At 40.0% G+C, this 22,334-nt stretch overlaps 1 protein-coding gene across 1 annotated transcript; it reads right to left on the bottom strand.

The window, feature by feature from the left end:
* Positions 1–143: 143 nt before the first annotated feature.
* On the bottom strand, positions 144–22,181 carry LOC310634824 (acylamino-acid-releasing enzyme-like; the record flags this gene model as incomplete). The annotated part of the gene is made up of 15 exons (XM_083353360.1): positions 144–1,155; positions 3,584–3,690; positions 3,798–3,900; positions 4,208–4,401; positions 5,051–5,139; positions 8,812–8,892; positions 9,290–9,379; positions 11,254–11,392; positions 11,886–11,974; positions 12,385–12,436; positions 13,023–13,117; positions 13,361–13,421; positions 14,169–14,290; positions 21,501–21,541; positions 22,063–22,181. The coding sequence occupies 15 exons, from the start codon at positions 22,179–22,181 to the stop codon at positions 1,041–1,043; spliced, it is 1,497 nt and encodes a 498-aa protein (XP_083209486.1). The 3' UTR covers positions 144–1,040.
* Positions 22,182–22,334: the final 153 nt, after the last annotated feature.

Genomic DNA, 22,334 nt, shown 5'->3' on the forward strand with positions numbered 1-22,334 from the left:
ATCAGTGGTCCCTCCCACCTCTCCTCAAAGATGGCCCAAAAGAAAAATACGGTTGATGGTGTCAAAAACTGCTGAAATCAAGGATAAAGTTTCATTATCTGATGCAACCCACAAAAATACTGTTTTTGTGCTATATCCTGACAGCCAAGTATCCATCTGCTTCCTCTAGGATTCTTCCTCACCTCAACATTGCCCTTCTCCTTACTCCCAATATTGAGTCAGCATGGCAGAGTCATACATCACACTTAGACCTTGCTGTGTGGCTTCTTCAGAACTTTCCCCTATTTTCCTCAACCCCACCAAGATTCGTCTCTTGTGTGAGATGATATTCATAAGAGTCCATCACTGGTGAATGAATTTATCATTAATATCTATGGTAAACATATTTTTGTAGTATATCCACGTTTATTGATAGAGAAAAATGGTGGGCATTTTCCATCAGAAGTTTCTAAAAGCAACAAATATTTAATCAGAGAACTGGGAAAGAATAAAAACAGTCTTGTATGTATTTATTTCCTTGTTTATTAAATTTTGTTTCTCATTCATTCCTTGGCTCAGGCAATTCTGGGTAGGTATCATTAATTAATCATCAAAATATCATTAATGCAGAGTCCTGCTCACATATAAAACCCACTAAAAAGTATTCAGTTGCAAATGAGAAGCCTTATTGGAGAATTTCCTTTGGACTATGTCAGCATATCCATTTATTCAAATAAAAAGTTGGCTCGACTAATTATATGATTTAGCAATCTAATAGCAGAGCTTTTTTGCAAGGCCAGTTATCAGAAATCCATTTTTCAATCAGAATTAGGATTTGAGTAGATATTTGTAACTTTATCAGCAGAATTCCTCAAAAACATTCTGAAAGGATTATCATCAGGGAAGAATTTTCAGATGCCCACAATCTGATTATACATTGAGGTTGGGAAAAAGAAACTCCTGTCACATTGTGAAGGTCACTGTAGTGCAACTGGATATACATTATCATAGTTTGCTTCTCAGCAACTTGGTTGTCTTCATATTTAGTTGCCAGTTGACTTTCAATCTACCTTTCTGGAAAGGTGATGCATGATCCACTGGGCACAGTTCATAAAGACATCTGCTTCAGCTACTACTCCACTTAAGGCATGATTCTCTTCTGGATACCACATCAGTCTGTAAAAAAATACTGGTAAAGTATTTTGCAAAATACTTTAAATACTTTATTATAAGTATCACTGTTATTACAAAGTAATTTTTCATTAAAAATTAAAATATTTTAAAAATATTCCTTAACTGCTGTGGAAAATTCTTTGCTTTGACTGACAGTAAAGACAGTACAGTAGTGACAGTACACTCATTTTAAAATAAACACATGTCATTTATTTTTTAAAGAAGCTATGCCAAACTATTCTTACTGTCAACTTCCCTGTCATCTCTCATTGCCAAAGTGGTTCTCTGCCTTTTTACGAGGGGTTGTCTCTTCAGCATTCGCTGTTATTCCATCTGTCTGATTTGGTTTGCAATTTGAATAATTCAAATTGCAAACCAATCTAATTTTAAAAATATTGAAGATCCTTGGGTATGATTTATCTGTATAATCAATTGTAATAAAATTATCTGATAAATAACACACACAGGGAATTTGGACACTTAGGCAGATAATATTCCTGCTATTCTTGCTTTCTAAAAAAAAAGCCTGTGGCAGCAGATTTCAGCAACTAGGTCATTTGTGTTCTTTGTGTATAAACTCCATTGGTTCTACTTGCATTTGGTGGGTCAATTTACAATATAATCTCTGATGGCTGCTTGCTACTCTGCATTCTTCCTAGTTTGTAAATTTGAGGATACGAACAAAGAATTGAGATATAAAGGTTATTAAATCAATGCTGTTTGCGGCTGATTAAATTATCCAGGAAAGTATTGAACCCCTAATTAAGGGAGGCAATCAATGTCACCACATAAATGGATTATGTTCCCTGTGTTTAATATTTCAATTAAAGAAACCTTTGCCTTGACTCATACTATTATTGATCTGTGTAATGTAACTCAAAACATTCTATCCCATGAAAAGAAACTGAGAAAATGGTGGTCCTTATGTATTTATACAATATGCATTTAGATATTGCTGATTATATGCACCTACATGCATGGAAATGTTGCTGATTAGTAGGGCCCTTTTCAATAATACTTTCAGCCAAGATATAATATTGAGTGACTTAGTAGATAGTTTATGCTGATAGAAACCCTAATATTTCTCCTGGATTTCTCAGGACCATTTAATCCCACTGACCCATGATATTTTAATCCCATTCATCAGGATATTCTTCTAGAGAGTCTGGAACTAGGCCTCAAGTATTAAGTCAAAAGATAATGCTGGAGGAATTCTCTTGTCCCCTTGCCCATTTATTTGTAATGTCCCAAAGAATACAATTTTGTCTCCCATGCTAATCAATGTCAACAGACAATTAGTGGAGAGATCATCTGGAATCTCGGAGTAGGATTCCATCCAATATTTCAAAGGGCATACTGATGCCTCTAAGATGTATTGTTGTTTACCATCCAACACCAAGAAGCACAAACAATGTCTAAGTTCCAGAAAGGCCTGGGTGAACGATACACCTTCTAATTAAATGAAAACAAGAGGGAAGTGCTGTTGGAAAGAAGAAACTGGATACAGTATTAACTTTTGGCTTGTTTTAGATAGGGCAGTACTAAACGTGAAAACACAAAAACTTAGGTGTTTCTTAATCCTATGTTGTCACTGAATTTACAGAGGATAGCTGTGGTGAGAAGCACGTTTGCCCACCTATGGAAAGATCTGATTTTGCAATTCTTATTCTTGCCTAGATCAGATCTTGTCTTGACTCCCATTTCACAATTTTGCATGCAGCAACACTTGCACAAACATTATCTGGAAATTGCAATTGATACAAAACTGGTGTATCTCTTCCACTAAGGATAAAGGATCAGTATTAGTTACCAGTTGCTTATTACAGAATTCACAAGTCCTACACACAGGCTAGTCTTCTGGTTCATCTAATCTGGATGTCCTATTTGGTTAAGAACAGTAGTTTGTTTGCACTGTTTGTTTTTCGTTCCGGATCCCAAATACTGTCAGTGAGGATTATCTGTATTCAAAGCCTTGGTGGAGCAGTGGACTAATGCCTCCTTAAGTAACACCAGCTGCCTGCAATTAGTGCAGGTTCGCATCCCACCAGGCTCAAGGTTGACTCAGCCTTCCATCCTTCCGAGGTAGGTAAAATGAGGACCCAGATTGTTGGGGGCAATTAAGCTGACTTTGTAATAATGCCGCTTGGGGGGGGGGCGAAAGCCCTAATAAGCAGGTATATACATAGAATGAAGGCTATTGCTAAGCACATTGTGCTTTAGATTATAAGCTGCCCTGAGTCTTCGGAGAAGGGCGGGATATAAATGGGGGAAAAAATTGGTTTTGCTCCTCCATTCTCTTGGCAACTTCACTACAGTACAGGAACCAGGAACCAGAATATACAGTATGGCCATGGCCATGGAATGTGTCCAAACAGAAAAAGTCAAGAAGACATTCTTTTGCTTTGACTCAATAAATTAAATGGGAACTCACTGTACAGGGATTCCTCTAGCTTTCAACACACGGTAATATTCCAAAGCTTGGTAAGGAGACACTCGCCGGTCTTTTGCACCAACACACAGCAGCAGAGGTGCTCGTACCTGTAGGAGAAGGAAAAACCAAGAAGTAACCAGCAAAAAAACCATCCAAAACACCCACACAGCAGAGGTTCTGCAGTAAATCAGCAGCTCCACATATTGGTACTTACCTTTGCAGCATGAATAATGGGGGAGGAGAGCAGCATGGCAGACAGATCTTTTTCTGTAGGAATCCGCTCATAGGAATATGGCAGACCTAAAGAAGCGTATCTCCTGGGGAAAGTGTACAGAATATTTAGCCCCATGACCTCTGCCTGTACCGAGGTGCCAAAGGATCTGACTGCTAGACAATTGGAGAAATGGCATTTGTGAAAGGAAAAAGGAGAACGTGTGGTGCCTGAATAGTGAGGATCAGGCAGATCTATATAGGAGCTGAATTAGGATGAGAAGTCATGTAACAGAGACACACAGAGATGAAATTGGCAAAAGACTTCCCAAACGTGTATAAATCGAGTTTGTAAATGGATGGGAGGCAAAAAGGCCAATCTCTTGGGCTGGCTTGAGGAGGCAAGCTTCTTACCAATCAGGAATGTCAGAGGTCCCCAGCAGAGTGGCCATGTTGGTGACGGAATTTCTGACTGCACAAGCTTTGTACCTCTCTGGAAACTGACCAATCAAATGGCAACAGATGAAGCCACCATGAGAGCCTCCCAACAAGGCAATTCTATTTGGGTCCAAATAGATCTCCATCTGCAGTGCCGCTTCTACTGCCAGCTGTAAAGGGAACATCAAGCAAATGGCAGGTGGTATTTCAGAGGCTGCTACACAACTAGACCTGGTGCAGTAAGCAGTTTCTTGGGCGGCAGAGTGCAATACAGATCACAAAACTGAACTTCTGGCTTGTCACGCTCATGCTATATGTATAAGATCCTTAACAATTCTTCCTGTGAAGCTCAGCAAATATCTGTTGCTTATGCAAGAGAAAGATTTTTTCTTCTTCAAAGGGATGCTGAAAGACAACAGGAACATTATGAACATTATGCCAGTAATGCTCTGCTACTCAAAATACTGAATTTGCTCTTCCAATACCTGTGACCTGACCGCTGCATCAAACTGGCTGGGATGAATCTGCCAAGGACCAATTCGTCCAACTGTGCAGAGAAGTCAAAAGGAATGGAGAAAAGAGGAGCCCTGCTCTGGCAGGACCATTCTATATGGCAGACCTGCCTTTGCAGTCACCATATCTGTGATCACAGCTTGCTCTCCTAACCCCCAAAAAGAAGTCAGATTATCCATCATTGTAAGGAGGACAAAATATCGCACAATAATTTCACCTTCAGTTCTAGCCTTAAACCTGGCCTAACCCCAGGCTTCTTTCACAGAATGGGGGGGGGGGGGGAATGAAGAAGCAAAGGAGACTGACCTGAGTGTCCGCCACATCTTGTACTCCAACATGGGAGATCAATGAATCAATGCTGTCCTGGCCAAAACCCAAGGAGCCTCTGTAATTCACTGTTTAGACAAAAAAAAAAAAAAAGGACAACAGTAAGTGAAGGGCAGCCTCCAGAGCTTTCCAGGTCCCTTAAGGTTCTGAGCAGCTTCCAGGAAAGGCACCTGCCTATCGGGCTGTTTTCAAAAATCAAGCATTTCTACAGTCAAAGAAAACTCATGTAAGTTATGGTTAAAAATACAAAAAGAGTTAGATACTTGGAAAAAATTACAACTGTCTTTATTGGCAAGAATTGCAGCAGTTAAAATGAATGTTTTACCAAAATTTTTATTTTTGTTTCAAATGATACCTATACTTAAAAAAGATTCAAATTTGGAGGAATGGCAGAAAGGTATTAATAAATTTATTTGGGCAGGGAAAAGACCGAGAGTAAAACTTAAGATAATACAAGATATACGTGAAAGAGGTGGTCTTAAAATGCCTAATTTTAAATTATATTATGAGGCTGCGGCTTTATCGTCAATTAGTAATTGGTTTAATTTAACAGAAGGAAGATTATTGAATGTTGAGGGATGTGATTTATTATATGGTTGGCATGCATATTTATTGTATGATAAAAAGGTGGATAATATCTTTAAGACATACGGTATATATTAAGGTATGCTCCGTTGCGAGTTTGGAAAATATACCGATACAAGTTAAATTATAAAATACCAATTTGGGCAATACCTAAATATGCGATAGAAAATATAAGTCTGGGATTTAAACTTGATGTGACCACATATAAAGATATTCTCAGACTGGAAAGGAATGTATGGCAATTAAAGCCATTTAATACTTTAAAAGAAGGGAAAATAGTACAAACTTGGTTTCAGTATGGCCAGATACAAACTAGATGGAAAGAAGATCAGAAAATTGGCATTTCAACAACAGATGAAAATCTGGAAAAACAAATTAGAGATCAAAGTCAAGCACATATAAGAAAAATATATAATGCATTGATAGAAATAGATTCAGAAACGGAACTTGTTAAAGATTGTATGATAAAATGGGCCCAGAATATTCAAGAGCAAATAGCGATGGATGTTTGGGAAAAAATTTGGGTCAGAAACGTAAAATTTACCCAGGCACAAAACTTAAGAGAGAATTTTTATAAAATGTTTTATAGATGGCACTTAGATCCTAAAAAATTAGCATGTATGTATCCAAATTATCAGCCTAAATGTTGGAGGTGTGGCTGTGAGAACGCAACATATTATCATATGTGGTGGACTTGTAAAAAAGTTAAAGCTTTCTGGATTAAAATTTGGTGGAATATGCAGAAGATATTTAAGAAAAAGATAAGGTTTACTCCACAGTTATTTCTACTGGGTATTATTACTGATTGTACTGTTATAGAAACTAAATTGATGTTGAATTTAATAACGGCAGCAAGACTTTTGGTTTCGCAATATTGGAAGAAGGAGGAACTGCCTACTATAGAAGAGTGGACTCTAAAGGTTTCAAACTTGGCAGAAATGGCAAAAATTTCGGCATATTTAAAAGAACAATCGCAACAGAGATATATCTTGGAATGGAGAAGCTGGATTGATTATATTCAGAATAAATATGGGACTAAAAAATTTCACCTAGCATATGAATGAATATTAGAATTATAAGATGTATTATTATTTACTTATGTTTAAGGGGAGTTAAAGTGCGATAGGATTTAAAGCGTATTTATAGTTGGTTAGCATATTTTAGCTTAAGTTTGTTAGAGGCAATACCCTGTTATTCAGCTCTGGGAAGTTGGGGGGGAGGGGGGGAGGGAGGGGGTGTGGGGGGGAGGGGGGGAGGGAGTATATGTGAATACCAAGTGAGAGCTGTATTGAAGGCTGTGAATCCCAGCAAAGCCGCAGGCCCAGATGGGGTGCTGGGGATAGTGGTCAGGAATTGTGCCGATCAATTAGCAGGGGTCCTGACAAGGATTTTTAACATCTCCTTGCAAACGGCATGTGTACCATCATGCTTGAAAGCAGCTACCATTGTCCCAGTCCCCAAGAAAACTGCAGTTGAGTGCCTGAATGACTACAGACCTATTGCATTAACGTCTGTAGTCATGAAATGCTTTGAAAGATTGGTTCTCCAACATCTTAGGACATGCCTCCCACTGGACTTTGATAAACATCAATTTGCCTACAGGGGAAATAGGTCGACAGACGATGCCATAGCTACTGCCTTACACTCTGTAACAAGTCATCTCGAGAAACCTGGAAGTTACGTCAGGATGCTTTTTGTTGACTACAGCTCGGCTTTCAACACCATTTTGCCGAGCATTCTCATCGAGAAGCTGACTGACTTGAAATTCTCCCCCGCTATCTGCGATTGGATTCAAGACTTTCTTAGGGATCGGGTACAAACAGTGAGGGTCGGGTCTGCTTTGTCCTAACCCTAACCCTAACCCTAACCCCCTGAAGCTTTGCACCGGCACGCCACAGGGCTGTGTGCTTAGCCCCTACCTGTACTCTTTATACACTTATGATTGTGTATCATCTGACCCATCCACTGCGATAATCAAGTTCGCAGATGATACAACTGTGGTGGGTCTTATTACAGGTGGGGATGAGACAGCATATAGGGTGGAGGTACAAAAACTATCCATATGGTGTAGTAACAACAACTTGCACCTAAACATCGGCAAGACGAAAGGGATGGTGTTAGCCTTCTGGAGAAAAAAGGAGGAACCTGCCCCACTTTACATCGGGGAGGACTGTGTAGAGAGAGTTTCCTCCTTTAAATTTCTGGGAGTCTACCTCTGCGAAGATCTGACCTGGAAAGTTAACACAACCCAGGTGGCTAGAAAGGCCCAACAGAGGCTTCACTTTCTTAGGATCTTGCGGAAGAACAGGGTAGAACAACAGCTAATGACCCTCTTTTACCGGTCTACCATAGAGAGCGTCCTCTCGTATGGTATTGTGGTTTGGTATGCTGGTCTGACAGCCGCAGATAGGAAAGTATTACAGAGGGTAGTGAGCACAGCACAAGACATTGTGGGCTGTTCCCTGACACCACTGGATGACATCGCCAGGGCTCGCTGCCTTGGAAGAGTGAGGAAGATTCTCAGGGATGACTCACACCCTGGACGGTATCTCTTTACTCTCCTACCATCCGGTAGGAGATATAGGAATATAGCCAGCCGTACCAACAGGCTGAAAAATAGCTTTTATCCGTGGGCTGTTAGGCTTTTAAATGGGACATAATCTTATGCAGAATTGACTTGGGAGGCCGGTGTGTGGTGTAGTTGGTTCACATAGTGTGGTGGGATGGAGGGTTTGTTGTCACTGTGTGTTGGGGGGAGAGAGCACAGGGGGAGGCTCAGCTAATCTCAATGTACACATGTTGTACTTTGACAATAAAGGTTTATTATTATATGTTTAAAATGTACTGTAAAACTTTTCAATAAAAAAAAGAAAACTCATGTATGTGAAGCTGCTTGTGAGAAGTACAAGCTGCTGTGCTGTTATTGGTTTCCCATGGCTTGGTTCTGATGTCATTCTGCTGCTCAAATAACTGTGGTTTTAGTTGCAAAGGGGGTAAGTAACTAGCTCAAGTACTGCAATCTTCCAGGTCATTCCCTTGTTTGTTAAAACGGTCATTAACTGAGGATCACCTGTAGTAAAACACATGCAACGTCACTTTGGATAAAACCTTAGAAAGGCAAAGAAAATTAAATGCAGGAATCCTGAGCTACTTACCCATAAGTACAGCAAAACCCAGCCGGCAGAGACCTGCCATAGTTGGACGCCAGCAAGCATCAAAAACTGAGTGTGGACCACCTGGAAAGAAAATGGCAGATATACAGTACAGAAACGAACTGGTGCTCCTTTTTCCAATTTTGGAAAAGTGATCTGAGAATTGGTAATGTTCATTAATAACAAAACAGAAATCTACAATTGAAAGAGAAAAAGGGAACAAGCAAGAGGCTGGAAATCCTGATCAACAAAATACATTTACTTTCTTGGAAATGTGGCTCAACTCATTAAAGCAGTAAACTGCAGCTCTGGCTAATAACTTTGGCCCCTTTAAATTAATTTCAAGGAGCCTCAAAAGACGCCCTCACCAGCTTTGATAATATCCTGGGGGAAAAATGAAAATGAAGCAAGAAAGCTAGGGCTAACTGTTAATACATATAATAGCTTACTCAGGGCAAAGAGAAGAATGAATGTGATTTACCATGTGGAGAAACCATAAGGGGGAAAAAGGCCTCTTTTCCTGGTTTGCTTCCTCGAGGAATCAGCAATATGGCTTCAAATGACTGGTCAGCTATAAGAAAGGTCAAAAGTGAGCTTTTGAAGGCCATCTTTCAAACCACACTGACCAAGGGAAATCAACCTTCTAAGTACGTCCTTCCTTTACTTAGACTGTCAGTTCCTCTTGTTCACAACCCCAAGTACAAGATACACTCCTACAGTATAAAGAACCAAGACATTTTGCTTTTGGGCTAGAAAATCTAAATCCCAATTGTGATAAAGAAATGTAACACAAATAAATATCCTAAAAAACTGTTCCCTTTCCACAATGGACAAATCTGTGCCTTGAAGCGGCTGGTGCACTTTTTCCGTGGTTAAACAAGGTTAAGTCTCTTCTGAGTCAAGCTTGAATCCTAGTAATTTCATGAACAAGTCTATGTAACTTTCTTGAAAGCAAAACTGAACTGTAATTCCTTTCTCCCACAATGGTTGTTTTTGACCCAGGTCTACCCTATGGCTCTCTGGAAAGTCTCTCATTTGAGTATTAAACCAGATTATGACTCTATGTAATTTGTTTTGACCAGCACTGTCACCTGTTTGCAGAAATCCCAGAATATGATGCTTTACATCAAAAGTCCTCTGAATATGTAGTGGTATTAAAAATGGCTTTCAGACCACAATATAGATCAAAATAAGGGGGAGGGGACTCTTTCTATGGATTCTTAACTAAATGTGATTTGACTTGTCAACTATAAATTGAAACATTTTGGGTAACAGAATATGAAATGAAATACATGAGCATGAAATACCAGAAATACCAACACCTAGCCCTGAAAGCAAAGTATATGAATAAAAGAAGAAAACTCCAGAATATTGTTTTGATTTTCCAATCTTGTAAAAGCCCTGGAATTTACTGATGGCCTGCTATCCAAAGAAAATTCAATCTTACTTAGCTTTTTGAGATTGGCTAAGGTTGGCTAAATGTTCCATCTAGCTAGCTCGATTCCAAATGATTTACCAAAGGAATTCAATTTGTTACAAATCAATTATTAATGCCTTAGACTGCAGAGGTGTCAAACTGCCAGCCTGCGGGCCAGTTTCATCATACTGAAGCTGCGCCCACCCAACTGCTGGCAATGCAAAGAGTCGTGATACATTGCAACACGTCACATGACGTGGCAAGTTTGACACCCGAAGCTCTCTCTATTTTATATAGCACACAACAGGATTCTATGGAATTCCCTTGTCCTGTCCTTAAATTAGGAAATGAAATGAGAGCAGCATAGGGGGCTGAGAATCCAGATGCATATAACACTTACTTTTTTACTCTCTTCATTCTGATTTGGATTCTTCCAGGCAGCGCTCGAGAACAATGAGTCTCATCTTTATGCCAAAGGCAGATTAAAGTTTATTTTTGGCTAAAATATGTTACCCTTCTGCACAACCAGTGGTGGGATTCAGCCGGTTCGCACCAGTTCAGGAGAACTGGTAGCTAAATTTATCTGAATTCAGAGAACCGGCTGGCTTCTGGAAGTCCAGTCTAGGCCTTGGAGGCCTCCCAGGCCTAGAATGGCCCACCGGAAGTGCATCGATACCACTTCCAGAAGTCTGTTCTAGGCATCAGAGGCCTCCCAGGCCTAGAACAGACGACTGGAAGTGTGTTGATGCCACTTCCAGGAGTCCATTCTAAGCATCAGAGGCCCAGGCCTACATCACATAATAGAACCGGTTGTTTAAGTATTTGAATCCCACCACTGTGCACAGCTGTCCGTAACCGCTAATCATCCTCATAAATCTAATTGTACTCTTTACTATGTCCAAGAACCAAGTCTAGCTCCATCTTCTAGAAGTACTAAATGCAAAGCCCACAATAAATCACAGCCAACTAGCAAAGCAAGTGAGATAGTCATAAGTCTAGGAGGAAGCTCTGTGGACCTGCTTCCTTACTGTATGGGCTGCCCTTCTCAGACAAAGCAGGATCCACTGTGAGGATTTTCCATTCCATGTCAGGTAGTACAGAAGATTCCTCCACACTGATCCACTGTAGTTCCAGCTCACTCCCTGCAGGTGGGAGCACACCCACCTTCTACAAAGCAGATATAATAGGCTGTTACTGGAAGCACTGACCTTGAACGATATGGTGTCACACAACCTCTTAGCATTATATCTGACCGGATGGGAGTTAGTTTTGTCCTCATTTTTGTCAGAATGTATATTCTTATTGCAAATTATGTCTGTTTACAGACATAATTTCCATTTTGAGAACAGATTTTTGGGACACCAGAGCTTGGACTAAGAAAAATTCATTTGACTGTATGTTGATGTACATCATGTAAACATATGAATGTCCAAACTGATTTTCTTTAAGGGAAGGAGGATTAGTCAAAGTCTTCTAAAGGTTATTTAAAAAAGAAGACAACGAAAAATATCTCATGCAAGTACAGTATATGGAAAAAGGTATAGTAATGATGATAGCTTACCAAAGTCTCTGAATTGTCATGGTTCCATGGAAACAAGGGTAACGGGGAAATGGAAGCTCAAGGCAACCCTTATCTTGACCTACACAGGAAATTTCTTACCAGACTTGGAGGGCAATTGGGAGATGAACAGGTCACCACTAGCAGATCTTGCTGAACTCCTAGTAGAGTCCAGCTACCTTCTGAGGTACCTAGGCAAAATATCAAGGATATTATTTCAGATTTATCTTCATTATCTTGATTCATGACCCAATGCATGAAAATTCCTATTCAAAGACCATTGTAGGAAGGGAAGTGGGAGAGGAATCTGATTCTGGAGGAAAATACTTGATGTTCGTTTCTTTGGAAACAAATAAAAAAACCTGTTGGACATGTACTCTAATGATATCCCAGTATGGCATTAAGATCTATATAGAAAAAATGGTATGAAGCTTTTTAAAAAAAGGTATCAACTGTTGGCTTCACTGAAATTTAGATTTTAATCAGGAGTTAGCACAAGGCAGCAAAAATTTGCCTTCCTTTGAGATGAGCATGTTTGTCATGTTAAAACTGACTCGAATACATACATACAAAACACACAAAACCCAAGATTATGTTGTACCTGATGTAATAGATTTCACACTTCCTGATTTGGTATCCACAACTAACACTTCCTGCAAAAGATGGTAAAAAGATTATGCCTGTGGACTTAGTTGATGAATGTGTGGATAAATTACCGGTGAAAAACACTTTTTTCACATTCTCTCTCAACATAAATTACAAGGCTGATGGGTTCTCCGAAGGTTTAATAAATTTTATATTGAGCACTAATCTCTTAGTCTTAACTTCATCTTTAATTTCAACAGACAGAAGTTTTCTTGTAAGAGTCTTTGTAATCCACAGGGCTCAGTCATCTTAGATGAAAATAATGGATTGCATATTTCTGTACTTTCTTGTAAAACAGTAGCTATAGCATCTTATAAGTTATAGGAAATCCAGATTCAACTTTTTGTTGAGCTAGAAAACTCATATTATCCTTCTGATCTACTTGAGAGTTATGCTGCTCCAAGCCCCTAAGTCAGAATGTATACATTAAGACATCTGCTGTAAACCAATTGTTCTTCATCACATACATTTTGTTTTCTTATCACTTTTCTGTTTGGCTTTTCCGCAGGGTAGTGCTGGGTGGGAACAGATATATAGTCCTGTTGTTAAACCTCTTTTTCGAACACGAGGTACTTTCTGCTGGCATCCACCTACCTTTCTACTCCTCTGAGGAGTGCTAAGTAAAATTCTTTGATTATCAGAGGCCCAGCAATACATGGACAATGCTCCTGAGTAAATCCCATAAAAACCTTTAAAGAAAAAAAATGAAGAGTTTGTTGAGATATTTCATACCAGAGACACAGTTTAAGAAAAATTCTAGCATTTACTAAAATATTCTTCTTTTCCAGACTATAAAAACAACCCTTAACTGTCTATGTGAGTCCATGTGGCAATAAGACAATACATAAAATGGAGATATGTAACCAAAATGGAGGGTAATCACAAAAAGTCATTCAAATTTGGAGTATGTATTCTCTGAAATGGGGACTTACCAGCTGTGGCAGTTCTGACTATGTCCACTACTGTATATGAGGACTTTGTTTGCCAGTTGAGCTAAGCAGAAGAGAAGATTGCACACTGAAAACTTTGCTAACTCTTAAGATTGCAGTATTAATTTTATGATAATCAGTGATGACATTCTGTAGATACAAGAACAAGAGTCATTGATTTTATGTCCGCTTATATTTTTCAGCCTGCTTTTCATTTCAAACTGGAATTAAAGTCGCCTAGCAATTTCAAGTGACTGAAAATGTTCTATACCAGCTGGCTAAGATATCATAATTTACTTTTCTAACTGTAACTGATCAATGACATCCTTCTAGGAAGTCAATCTTTCAGATATGCTAGGCCTCATATTTCATATAATTTCTAGTTCACAGAGCACCACTGCTTCTGACTGAAAATATTGTGAGTTTTGTATGGTAAAGTCATACATCATGCCAAGCAATGTGATGGTTTGGGCTTAGTCTACTGAGCGAACCCAGTAGACTAAGTACTAATGCATAAACTGTACTTTATGGCTTAGTAGGATGTTTGAATCAAATTAGTTGTGGCTTATTAAAAAATCTTTTGAGAATAAACCATTATTTGGGAGGGAGACAGTATTGGGCCACTGAAAAACCCACCTTTCCCCATCTTTGAGAGATGAGATGGAAGCTCTGAGAGTTTAGGAGTGGAAATAGCATGCAGGGGCATGATTATTATTTTTGAGGGAAATGAATTTTGGAAAGGAAAGGATGAACTGATGTTCCTTTCACTTGTTCATTGACAGGAACAGGTAACATATTTTCAGGCACTCACCAACTGTAGCTTCAAGCACTGGCGATGAGGCCCAAACATTGGTCCCTCCAAGTAGAGCAGGTGAGTTTGGTCAGGGCTGAGCCGGGGAGAAGAGACTGACTGATCATCTGAAGTCAATAGTTCTGCAACCAGAATGGGGTGCAAAGTTGAGGATGGAGCTACGTCTTAGGGCAACTACATATGTGACAATAAGAAGTTATTTAGAGACTTCCGGTTTGCGTTGTGGTAGGACGGGACACAAGAAGTCAGGGCTCCGCCTTCCATGCCCAATTTCGCCCTGCTGGGGGCCCTAAAAAGGGCCTAAAATTGCCCTGAAGAGATGATGAAGAGAGGGGTAGCCTTGTTGATCACGGAAAGACAGCAGTCTTTCTGTTCGATCTAAAGAAAGCCCTCCAAACCGGCAGGGGAAAGACTGGCTACATTCCTGTGGCCGGCCATTAGCTGCTGACAACCGAAAAGCACTACTTAATACATCATAAACAGCATGTTTGGAACTGGGTGAGAATATTGATCCTTTCTTTACTATTTTACAACTGAATTTCCTGGGAAAGGCTCCCAAGAAGCTTAAAACCTCCGAATGTAAATGGAAGCGGTGTTTTAATTTTATGGGGGACAAAAACATACAATATTGAAGTGGAAGTAACATAGAGTTACAGTTTCGATAAATTTGAGAACTGAGATTACTGTTAAGATTTTCTGTTTGAAAAAAAACCATTGAGGTGAAATTTAAGAAATCAATCCTTTGTTTTAAGAGTGGAAAATGGACTTTGAATGACATCTACTGGTGGATTTGTGTATAGCACTATAATTTGCTTTACTTGGTGATTCCTATCCTGGGAGAACAGCTGGCAATAAAGGAAAATATTTTGGCATACTTATCATCCTGACCTTCTTGGATTATAAATACCTACTGAGCTTGGACTTTTAAGAGTGGGAGAGAAAGAAAAAATTGACCTTGGACTACGCCTGGCTGGGAAAGACTTTTGAGCTATTTTCAGAGAGGTTGAACATTTTGAACTCTTCAAATATTGTGGATTACAACCTTGCCTGATTGACAATTTTTGGGATACTTGAGACAAAGGATTACTATAAAATATTGCTTTCAGAACTATATTTTGGAATATATTGGATTATAAAGGATACATATAAAGACCAGAAATAGAGCACGCAATCTGGGCATCCTCCTAGATTCACGACTCAGTTTTGAAGATCATATTGGAGCCGTGGCTAGGGGGGCATTTGCACAGATTCGTCTTATATACCAATTGCGCCCCTTTTTGGACCGAGATGCCCTACGTACAGTCACCCACGCACTCGTTACCTCCCGTATTGATTACTGTAATGCTCTCTACATGGGGCTGCCCTTGAAGACCACCCGGAGGCTTCAGCTGGTGCAGAATGCGGCTGCACGGGTTGTGATGGGAGCTCCCCGATACTCCCATATTACACCCCTCCTGCGTGAGCTGCATTGGCTACCAGTTGCCCTCCGGGTGAGATTTAAGGTGCTGGTACTTACCTTTAAAGCCCTACATGGCTTAGGTCCGGGATACTTGCAGGACCATCTGCTGCCGGGTACAAATCCCCATCGTCCAGTTCGCTCGCACAGAGAAGGCCTCCTCAGGGTACCGTCAGCTAGGCAATGTCGACTGGCGACCCCCAGGGGGAGGGCCTTCTCTGTGGGAGCGCCAGCCCTATGGAATCAGCTCCCCCCTGAGCTTCGGATGGCCCAAAATCTCCAATCCTTTCGCCACGGCCTCAAAACACTCCTGTTCCACCAGGCCGACCTAGACTGACAGGCATTTTAATTAATTTATATTTAGTATTTTTAATTTATTTTTTAAATTCTCTAATTTAATTTATTGCACAGATGTTCTCAATTTTATTTCTATCTTGATCTCTGTACTTATTATATGTTTTGCTGTATTATATGTTTTGCTGTACTTATTATATGTTTTATATCCCGCCCTGAGTCCTTCGGGAGATAGGGCGGGATATAAATCCCATCAATAAATAAATAAATAAATAAATAAATAAATAAATAAATAAATAAATAAATCTCCAGGAATAATGCCTCAAGAAAAAACAAACATATATTCTATGTAACAACTAATTCACCAAACAATTATTGAATGCAAAGAGGATATAAAAAGAAATCATGAGACTAAAAACAATTTAGACAATATAAATGAGCACATCTCCAAATTAAATCTACAACTAGAAAGCTCCCAGATAGCAACTACAAAGTATGAACAAATAACCCAGAAATCAGAAGACAAAACAGAGGAATTGGATTTAGAGATGGAACAGATAAAAGAACTGCAAGACTTAGCTATAACAACGAAAATGCAAAAGACCTTTTACCCCTTAGGTCTGCAAAATATATCTGATGGCAAAGAAAAAGATTTTTTAAAAGATAATATAGAGCTGTTAAGGTAAATGTCACAACTTGATATACAGGAAATGAAGAGAGAAATGGAGGGAGAAAGGAACTGGGAGCTGTTTAAGAAATATAAATCGGTGGAATCCCCCCTGCAAACCTAAATTGCTTTCCTCATGCCAAGCAATTTTTACAAAAATAGAAACAAAATTCCTGGGCGATCTAATTGTCCTGGCTTGGAAAGCAAGTTGGCAAAGAAAAAAAGCAGAAGTCAGATTTAAAAAACAGAAGATTTGACCTTTTAGAGGGGGCATTATATGTTTAAATACTTTTTTGAATAAGATTAAAAGAATGACTTTTAGATATAATTAGACTTTTATAATGAAAGATATGATTTAGAATTAAGATAGCATTTTTTTCTTTTTTGATATGGGAAATATGAAGATAAAAGGATTGATCTGAATAAAATTTTCAACTATATAAATGTAATATTGAAAAAATCATAACTGATAAAGATATTTCAAATACTGATGGGAAATCAAACTTTAACAAGAGCATGAAAAATAGGATATTGATTAATGAATTGACATTGATTTATGAATTGATATTATTTGTATATTAGTGAAATATGATGAAGATACTTATACCTAACTTTGTATACATTAACAGTACCAAAAATTGTAATGGTGTAATGAAGGGAAAATGAAAAAAAACATGCAGAAGAAAGGAGGATCATGGAAAAAAAAATACCGTACTGGATTCTCTAGTATTGAACAGATCTATATTGAAAAAGTTAATGTTAAATATTTGAACCCAGACAACATGTTGTTTACTATGTACTAAAGTCTGTAATTCTTAAAAATTAATAAAACTTTTATAAAAAAAGAAAAAAGAAGTTATTTAATCTCATTACATTGCAACAATTGATTAAATACTCTCAAGTGATATTACCAGAACATGAATTAACATTTAAATTGACCTTCTGAAAGGTACTACCTATATTTGCTCTTCCAAACTTCCTTCTGAGAATGTAGTTCTTGATGCTTTCAAAATAGAAAACATTTCAGCTTCATGGTAGAGATACTGTATGAACTTTGAAATGCCCAACAACTATGCTTGCTCAAAGGTAGTAATAGTAATGAAGTTGGAAGGGACTTTGTAGGTGATCTAGTCCAACCCCTGCTCAGGCAGGAAATTTTATACCATTTCAGACAAATGGCTGTCCAGTCTCTTCTTAAAAACTTCCAGCATTGGAGCATTCACTTCTGGAGGCCGGTTGTCCCACTGATTAATTGTTCTAACTGTCAGGAAGTTTCTCCTTAGTTCTAGGTTGCTTCTCTTGGTTAGTTTCCATCTGTTGCTTCTTGTTTTGCCTTCAGGTGCTTTGGAGAATAGCTTGACTCCCTCTTCTTTGTGGCAGCCCCTGAGATATTGGAACACTGCTATCATGTCACCCCTAGCCCTTCTCTTCATTAAACTAGACATACCCATTTCCAGCAACCATTCCTTATGTTTTAGCCTCCAATCCCCTAATCATCTTTGTTGCTCTTCTCTGTACTCTTTCTAGAGTCTCAACATCTTTTTTACATCGTGGTGACCAAAACTGGATGCAGTATTTCAGATGTGGCCTTACCAAAGCATTGTAAAGTGGTATCAACACTTCATGTGATCTTGATTCTGTCCCTCTGTTAATGCAGCCTAGCACTGTGTTGGCTTTTTTGGCAGCTGCAGCACACTGCTGGCTCATATTGAAGTGATTGTCTACTAGGCCTCCAAGATCCCTCTCACAGTTACTACTATTGAGCAAGGTACCACCTATACTATATCTGTGCATTTGATTTTTCCTGCCTAAATGTAGAACCTTACTTTTTTCACAATTGAATTTCATTTTGTTAGATAGTGCCCAGTGTTCAAGTCTGTCCAGATCCTCCTGTATTTTAAGCCTATCTTCTGGAGTATTGGCTGTTCCTGCCAGCTTAGTGTCGTCTACAAATTTGATGAGTTCCCCATCTAGCCCCTCATCCAAATCATTGATGAAGATCTTGAAGAGCACTGGGCCCAGAACAGAGCCCTGGGGCACCCCACTACACACTTCCCTCCATGTAGATGTAGTTCCATTGAGGACCACATGCTGAGTACAGCCGGTCAGCCAGCTACAAATCCATTTGGTGGAGATGATGTCTCACCCACATTTTTCTATCTTATCAAGTAGTAGGTTGTGGTCTACTTTATCAAATGCCTTACTGAAGTCCAAGTAAATTATATCCACAGCATTACTCTGGTCCACTAATTTTGTCACCTAGTCAAAGAATGCAATAAGATTTGTCTGGCATGATCAATTTTTGACAAACCCATGTTGGCTTTTGGTAATGACTTTGTTTGCCTCTAGGTGTTCACTGATTTGTTGCTTGATTATCTTTTCCAGAATCTTCCCTAATATTGAGGTCAGGCTGATAGGTCTGTAGTTTCCTGGATCCATTTTTCCCTTTTTTGAAGAAGGGAACTACATCAGCTCTTTTCTAGTCCTCTGGTAGTTCCCCAGTGCTCCAAGATCTTTGAAAAATATAGTTCAGTGGTTCTGAGATCACATCTGCCAGTTCAGACATTAGCAAATGACACACCTCTGGGAATTCCCTTGCTTCCACTCAAAATATAAGAACAGTAAGAATATTCGAAACAGTATCCCTACATTGCAAAATCCCAGTATTTGACATGACTTTGGGGGTGATCAAAAACATAACAAGAAGGCATCATGTTTTTCCTTTGGTGTCCTAAAGCAAGAAAAGCAGTACTTTTCTTTATATAGTAACCAGAAATACAAAACACCTGACCCACATTTTTACATTTCATGTAGCTCTCAACTTACAACTATTCATTTATTTAAGAAAATATATATGGCCACCCAACTCCTCTCAGTGACTTTGGGTTTCTTACAAAGATAAGAACCCAATATAAAAACAATAAAAAAGCAATAAACCCCATTCCCTGGTGACCACACTCAAATGAGCCATTTGATGGGCTCTATCCCACTCTAGGGTCCCCAGGCCCATTGGCAAAACCAGGTCTTCAGGGCCTTGAGAAAGAGTGTCAAGGTGGGCGCCAATCTTATTTCCACAGGGATGATGCTTCGTAGGGAGGGAGTTACCATAGAGAAGGCTTTTTTTCTTGGTTTTGCTAGATAGACCACCTGTAGGGTCCCCTGCCTTCCTGCTCTGGTGGGTCAGGTAAATGTGTCCCAGAAAGGGCAGTCCTTCAACTAACTTGGTCCCAAGCCACGTAGGGTTTTGAAAGTGACAACCAGCACTTTGAATTAGATCCAGAAGCAAATCGGCAGCTAATGCAGCTTCCGCAGGAGGTGACACACATGCATGTCTAGGCCTGCATAAAACCATGGGGGCCACTGCATTTTGAACCAAATGAAGCTTCTAGATATTTTTCAACGGTATTGCCATGTAGACAGCATCGCAAGACAGGAGGTGGTTAGGGCTTGGGTGACTCTGAGCAAGGATTGTTGGTCCAGGAAAGGGCATAACTGGTGCACAAACCGCAGTTATGCAAAGGCTGCCCTGGCCATGTCTGCCACCTGCTCCTTGAGCAACAGTCATGAGTCCAGGAGAACCCCAGATTATGCACCAGGTCTATTTGGGGCAGTGCCATCCCATCCAAGACTGACAATGGCAATTCTCCATGGACAAAAAAGCCCCAAACCAGAGCCATTCTGTCTTGCCAGGGTTCAGTTAAGCCCACTGTTCCCCATCCAGCCCTTAACAGCCTCCAAGCACTGCAAGAGGGTCAAGGCATTGCTTAACTCCCTATGGGCTGAGACACACAGCTGGATTCATCAGCGTATTGATGCTATCTCAGCCCATGGTGGTGGATGATCTCACCCAGCCATTTCATGTAGATTGTTAAACAGAAGCGGAGAAAGTACTGAGCCCTGCAGGACTCAGCAAAGCAGGAGTTGAGGCTGGACTTCTTGCTTCCTATCAACTTCAACTGGAGTCTATTACAGCCACAAGTCACGATGGCTATTAAGTGAAGCATCTCACTTAATAACCCTCCCCATTCCTGCTCTTCTTAATGCAATCATTAAATGAACTTGTGGGTTGTTAAGTGAGGTATGGGTTGCCTCAGCAATTGGAGAGATCCTTGAACGCATAGCGCAGATCCAACCGCACCTGCCCCAGGCCTCCCCCACCCCCAAGGCACCCAGTGCTCTGTTCTCTATTGCTCAGGGTCTTCCCAGGCCTTGGCTGGCTCCCAAGCCAGCTAGGCAGTCACGCAAAGGAGCCTGACAATGGAAGCAACCGGCACACGGAGACAGTTTACAACCTGTAGGCGGAGGCCTGTTTCCCATCCAGCCACCCAAGAGACCTACAGTACTCAACCTGCTCCTAGGTCCAGCAGCACCCAACTTACCTTTTTGTTTTTTGCAGAGGAGCCCAGCTGATGGGATGGGATGCAACGCAAAACTCAGCTTTCTTACAGAGGCTGTTGGTCTTATGGCAACCTTATGCTATTCTTCAAGCAAGTAGTACTTCTCACAAGATTAGGGGGATTGGTATTTTAAGGAGGCTCTGTTTGTGGAGCTGCTTGCTTGTGCTGATCAGCTTTAGCCTCCTTTGTGTGGCTGAGTGGCCAGCTTGAGAGCAGGTTGAGACCTGGTGGGATGGGGGGGCACCGTAATGAACAATGGTGAGGGCACTGCAGCGACTGTAACTATGAAATTGGGTTGTGAGTACCTTTTGGGAGGTCAGAGGTAACTTCAAATGGTTGCTAAGTGACTGGTCATAAGCCAAGGACTATCTGTATACAAGTATAGTCAGTTGTGTAAACCAATTTGTGGTAGACTCTGGAAAGCAGAACATAATTCTCTGGACTGCAAGTGTTTGAGGAGAGGTTTCAAATACTCTTTTACCTTTAGGACATTCAAGACAATCTCTGAGATGACTTACCACAGCTATTTTCAGACAGATCGAAGAGAAATAGAGCTGACCTATAACAGGGAGAGGGGACAGGTGAAGATTTGCCTGAAGGGAACATTTTTCACCACCAACCCAGATATCATGCCAGCCTTACAGGAAGCCCTATATGTTACAATAAGATCCAATGTTCACAATCTTTACTTAAAAGAAAGTGACATAGGACTAAGGGTTTGAAAGCTGAAAATCTCTTTTCCAGTAAGGAAATGGGTCATATTTACTGATGGTAATAGAACTCATGAATTAAGCAACTCTAGGGATGATGCTTTATGCAGTTTCTTGGAAGTGTGGACTGGCAGCAGGCCTTGGCTAACCTGTTTAAGGAAAGGCAGATTTTAAGGTGGGTTCGTCCCCCAGTAGCTTGCTTTTAAAACCGATTGTAATTTCCATATAGAGGAATTTCAAAAACAATTACTAATCTCAGAACTGAGTAAGAACCTGTTGAGTTTTTCAAAGTAATTATTCATGTTGGCCCACTAAAAATGAGATACACATTTATAACATGTTCTCATGAACCCTGTGAGATCTCACTTACCGTCTGTTGGAGCAGGCATTTAATCCCAATCGGAATGGCTCATGCCACCAGCCCACAAATATTATTCCCTTGTCACCTGGGGACCACAGAGCCTGGCCAGGGAAGCAAAGCCAAAGCATTAGCGTGTGAGATTTTGAGCACTAAATGCTAGGCTATGCTATGTACCACAATCTTCCTCCATAATCTGAAGAATGCCACGCAGGAGATCTGCTCCTTCAAAAAGATCATCTGCTAGATGCTGATCCAATCCATGAGAACTTTTGTTTGGTAGT

The sequence above is a fragment of the Vipera ursinii genome, assembly GCF_947247035.1.
Source record: "Vipera ursinii genome assembly, chromosome: 2".
NCBI lineage: Eukaryota > Metazoa > Chordata > Lepidosauria > Squamata > Viperidae > Vipera > Vipera ursinii.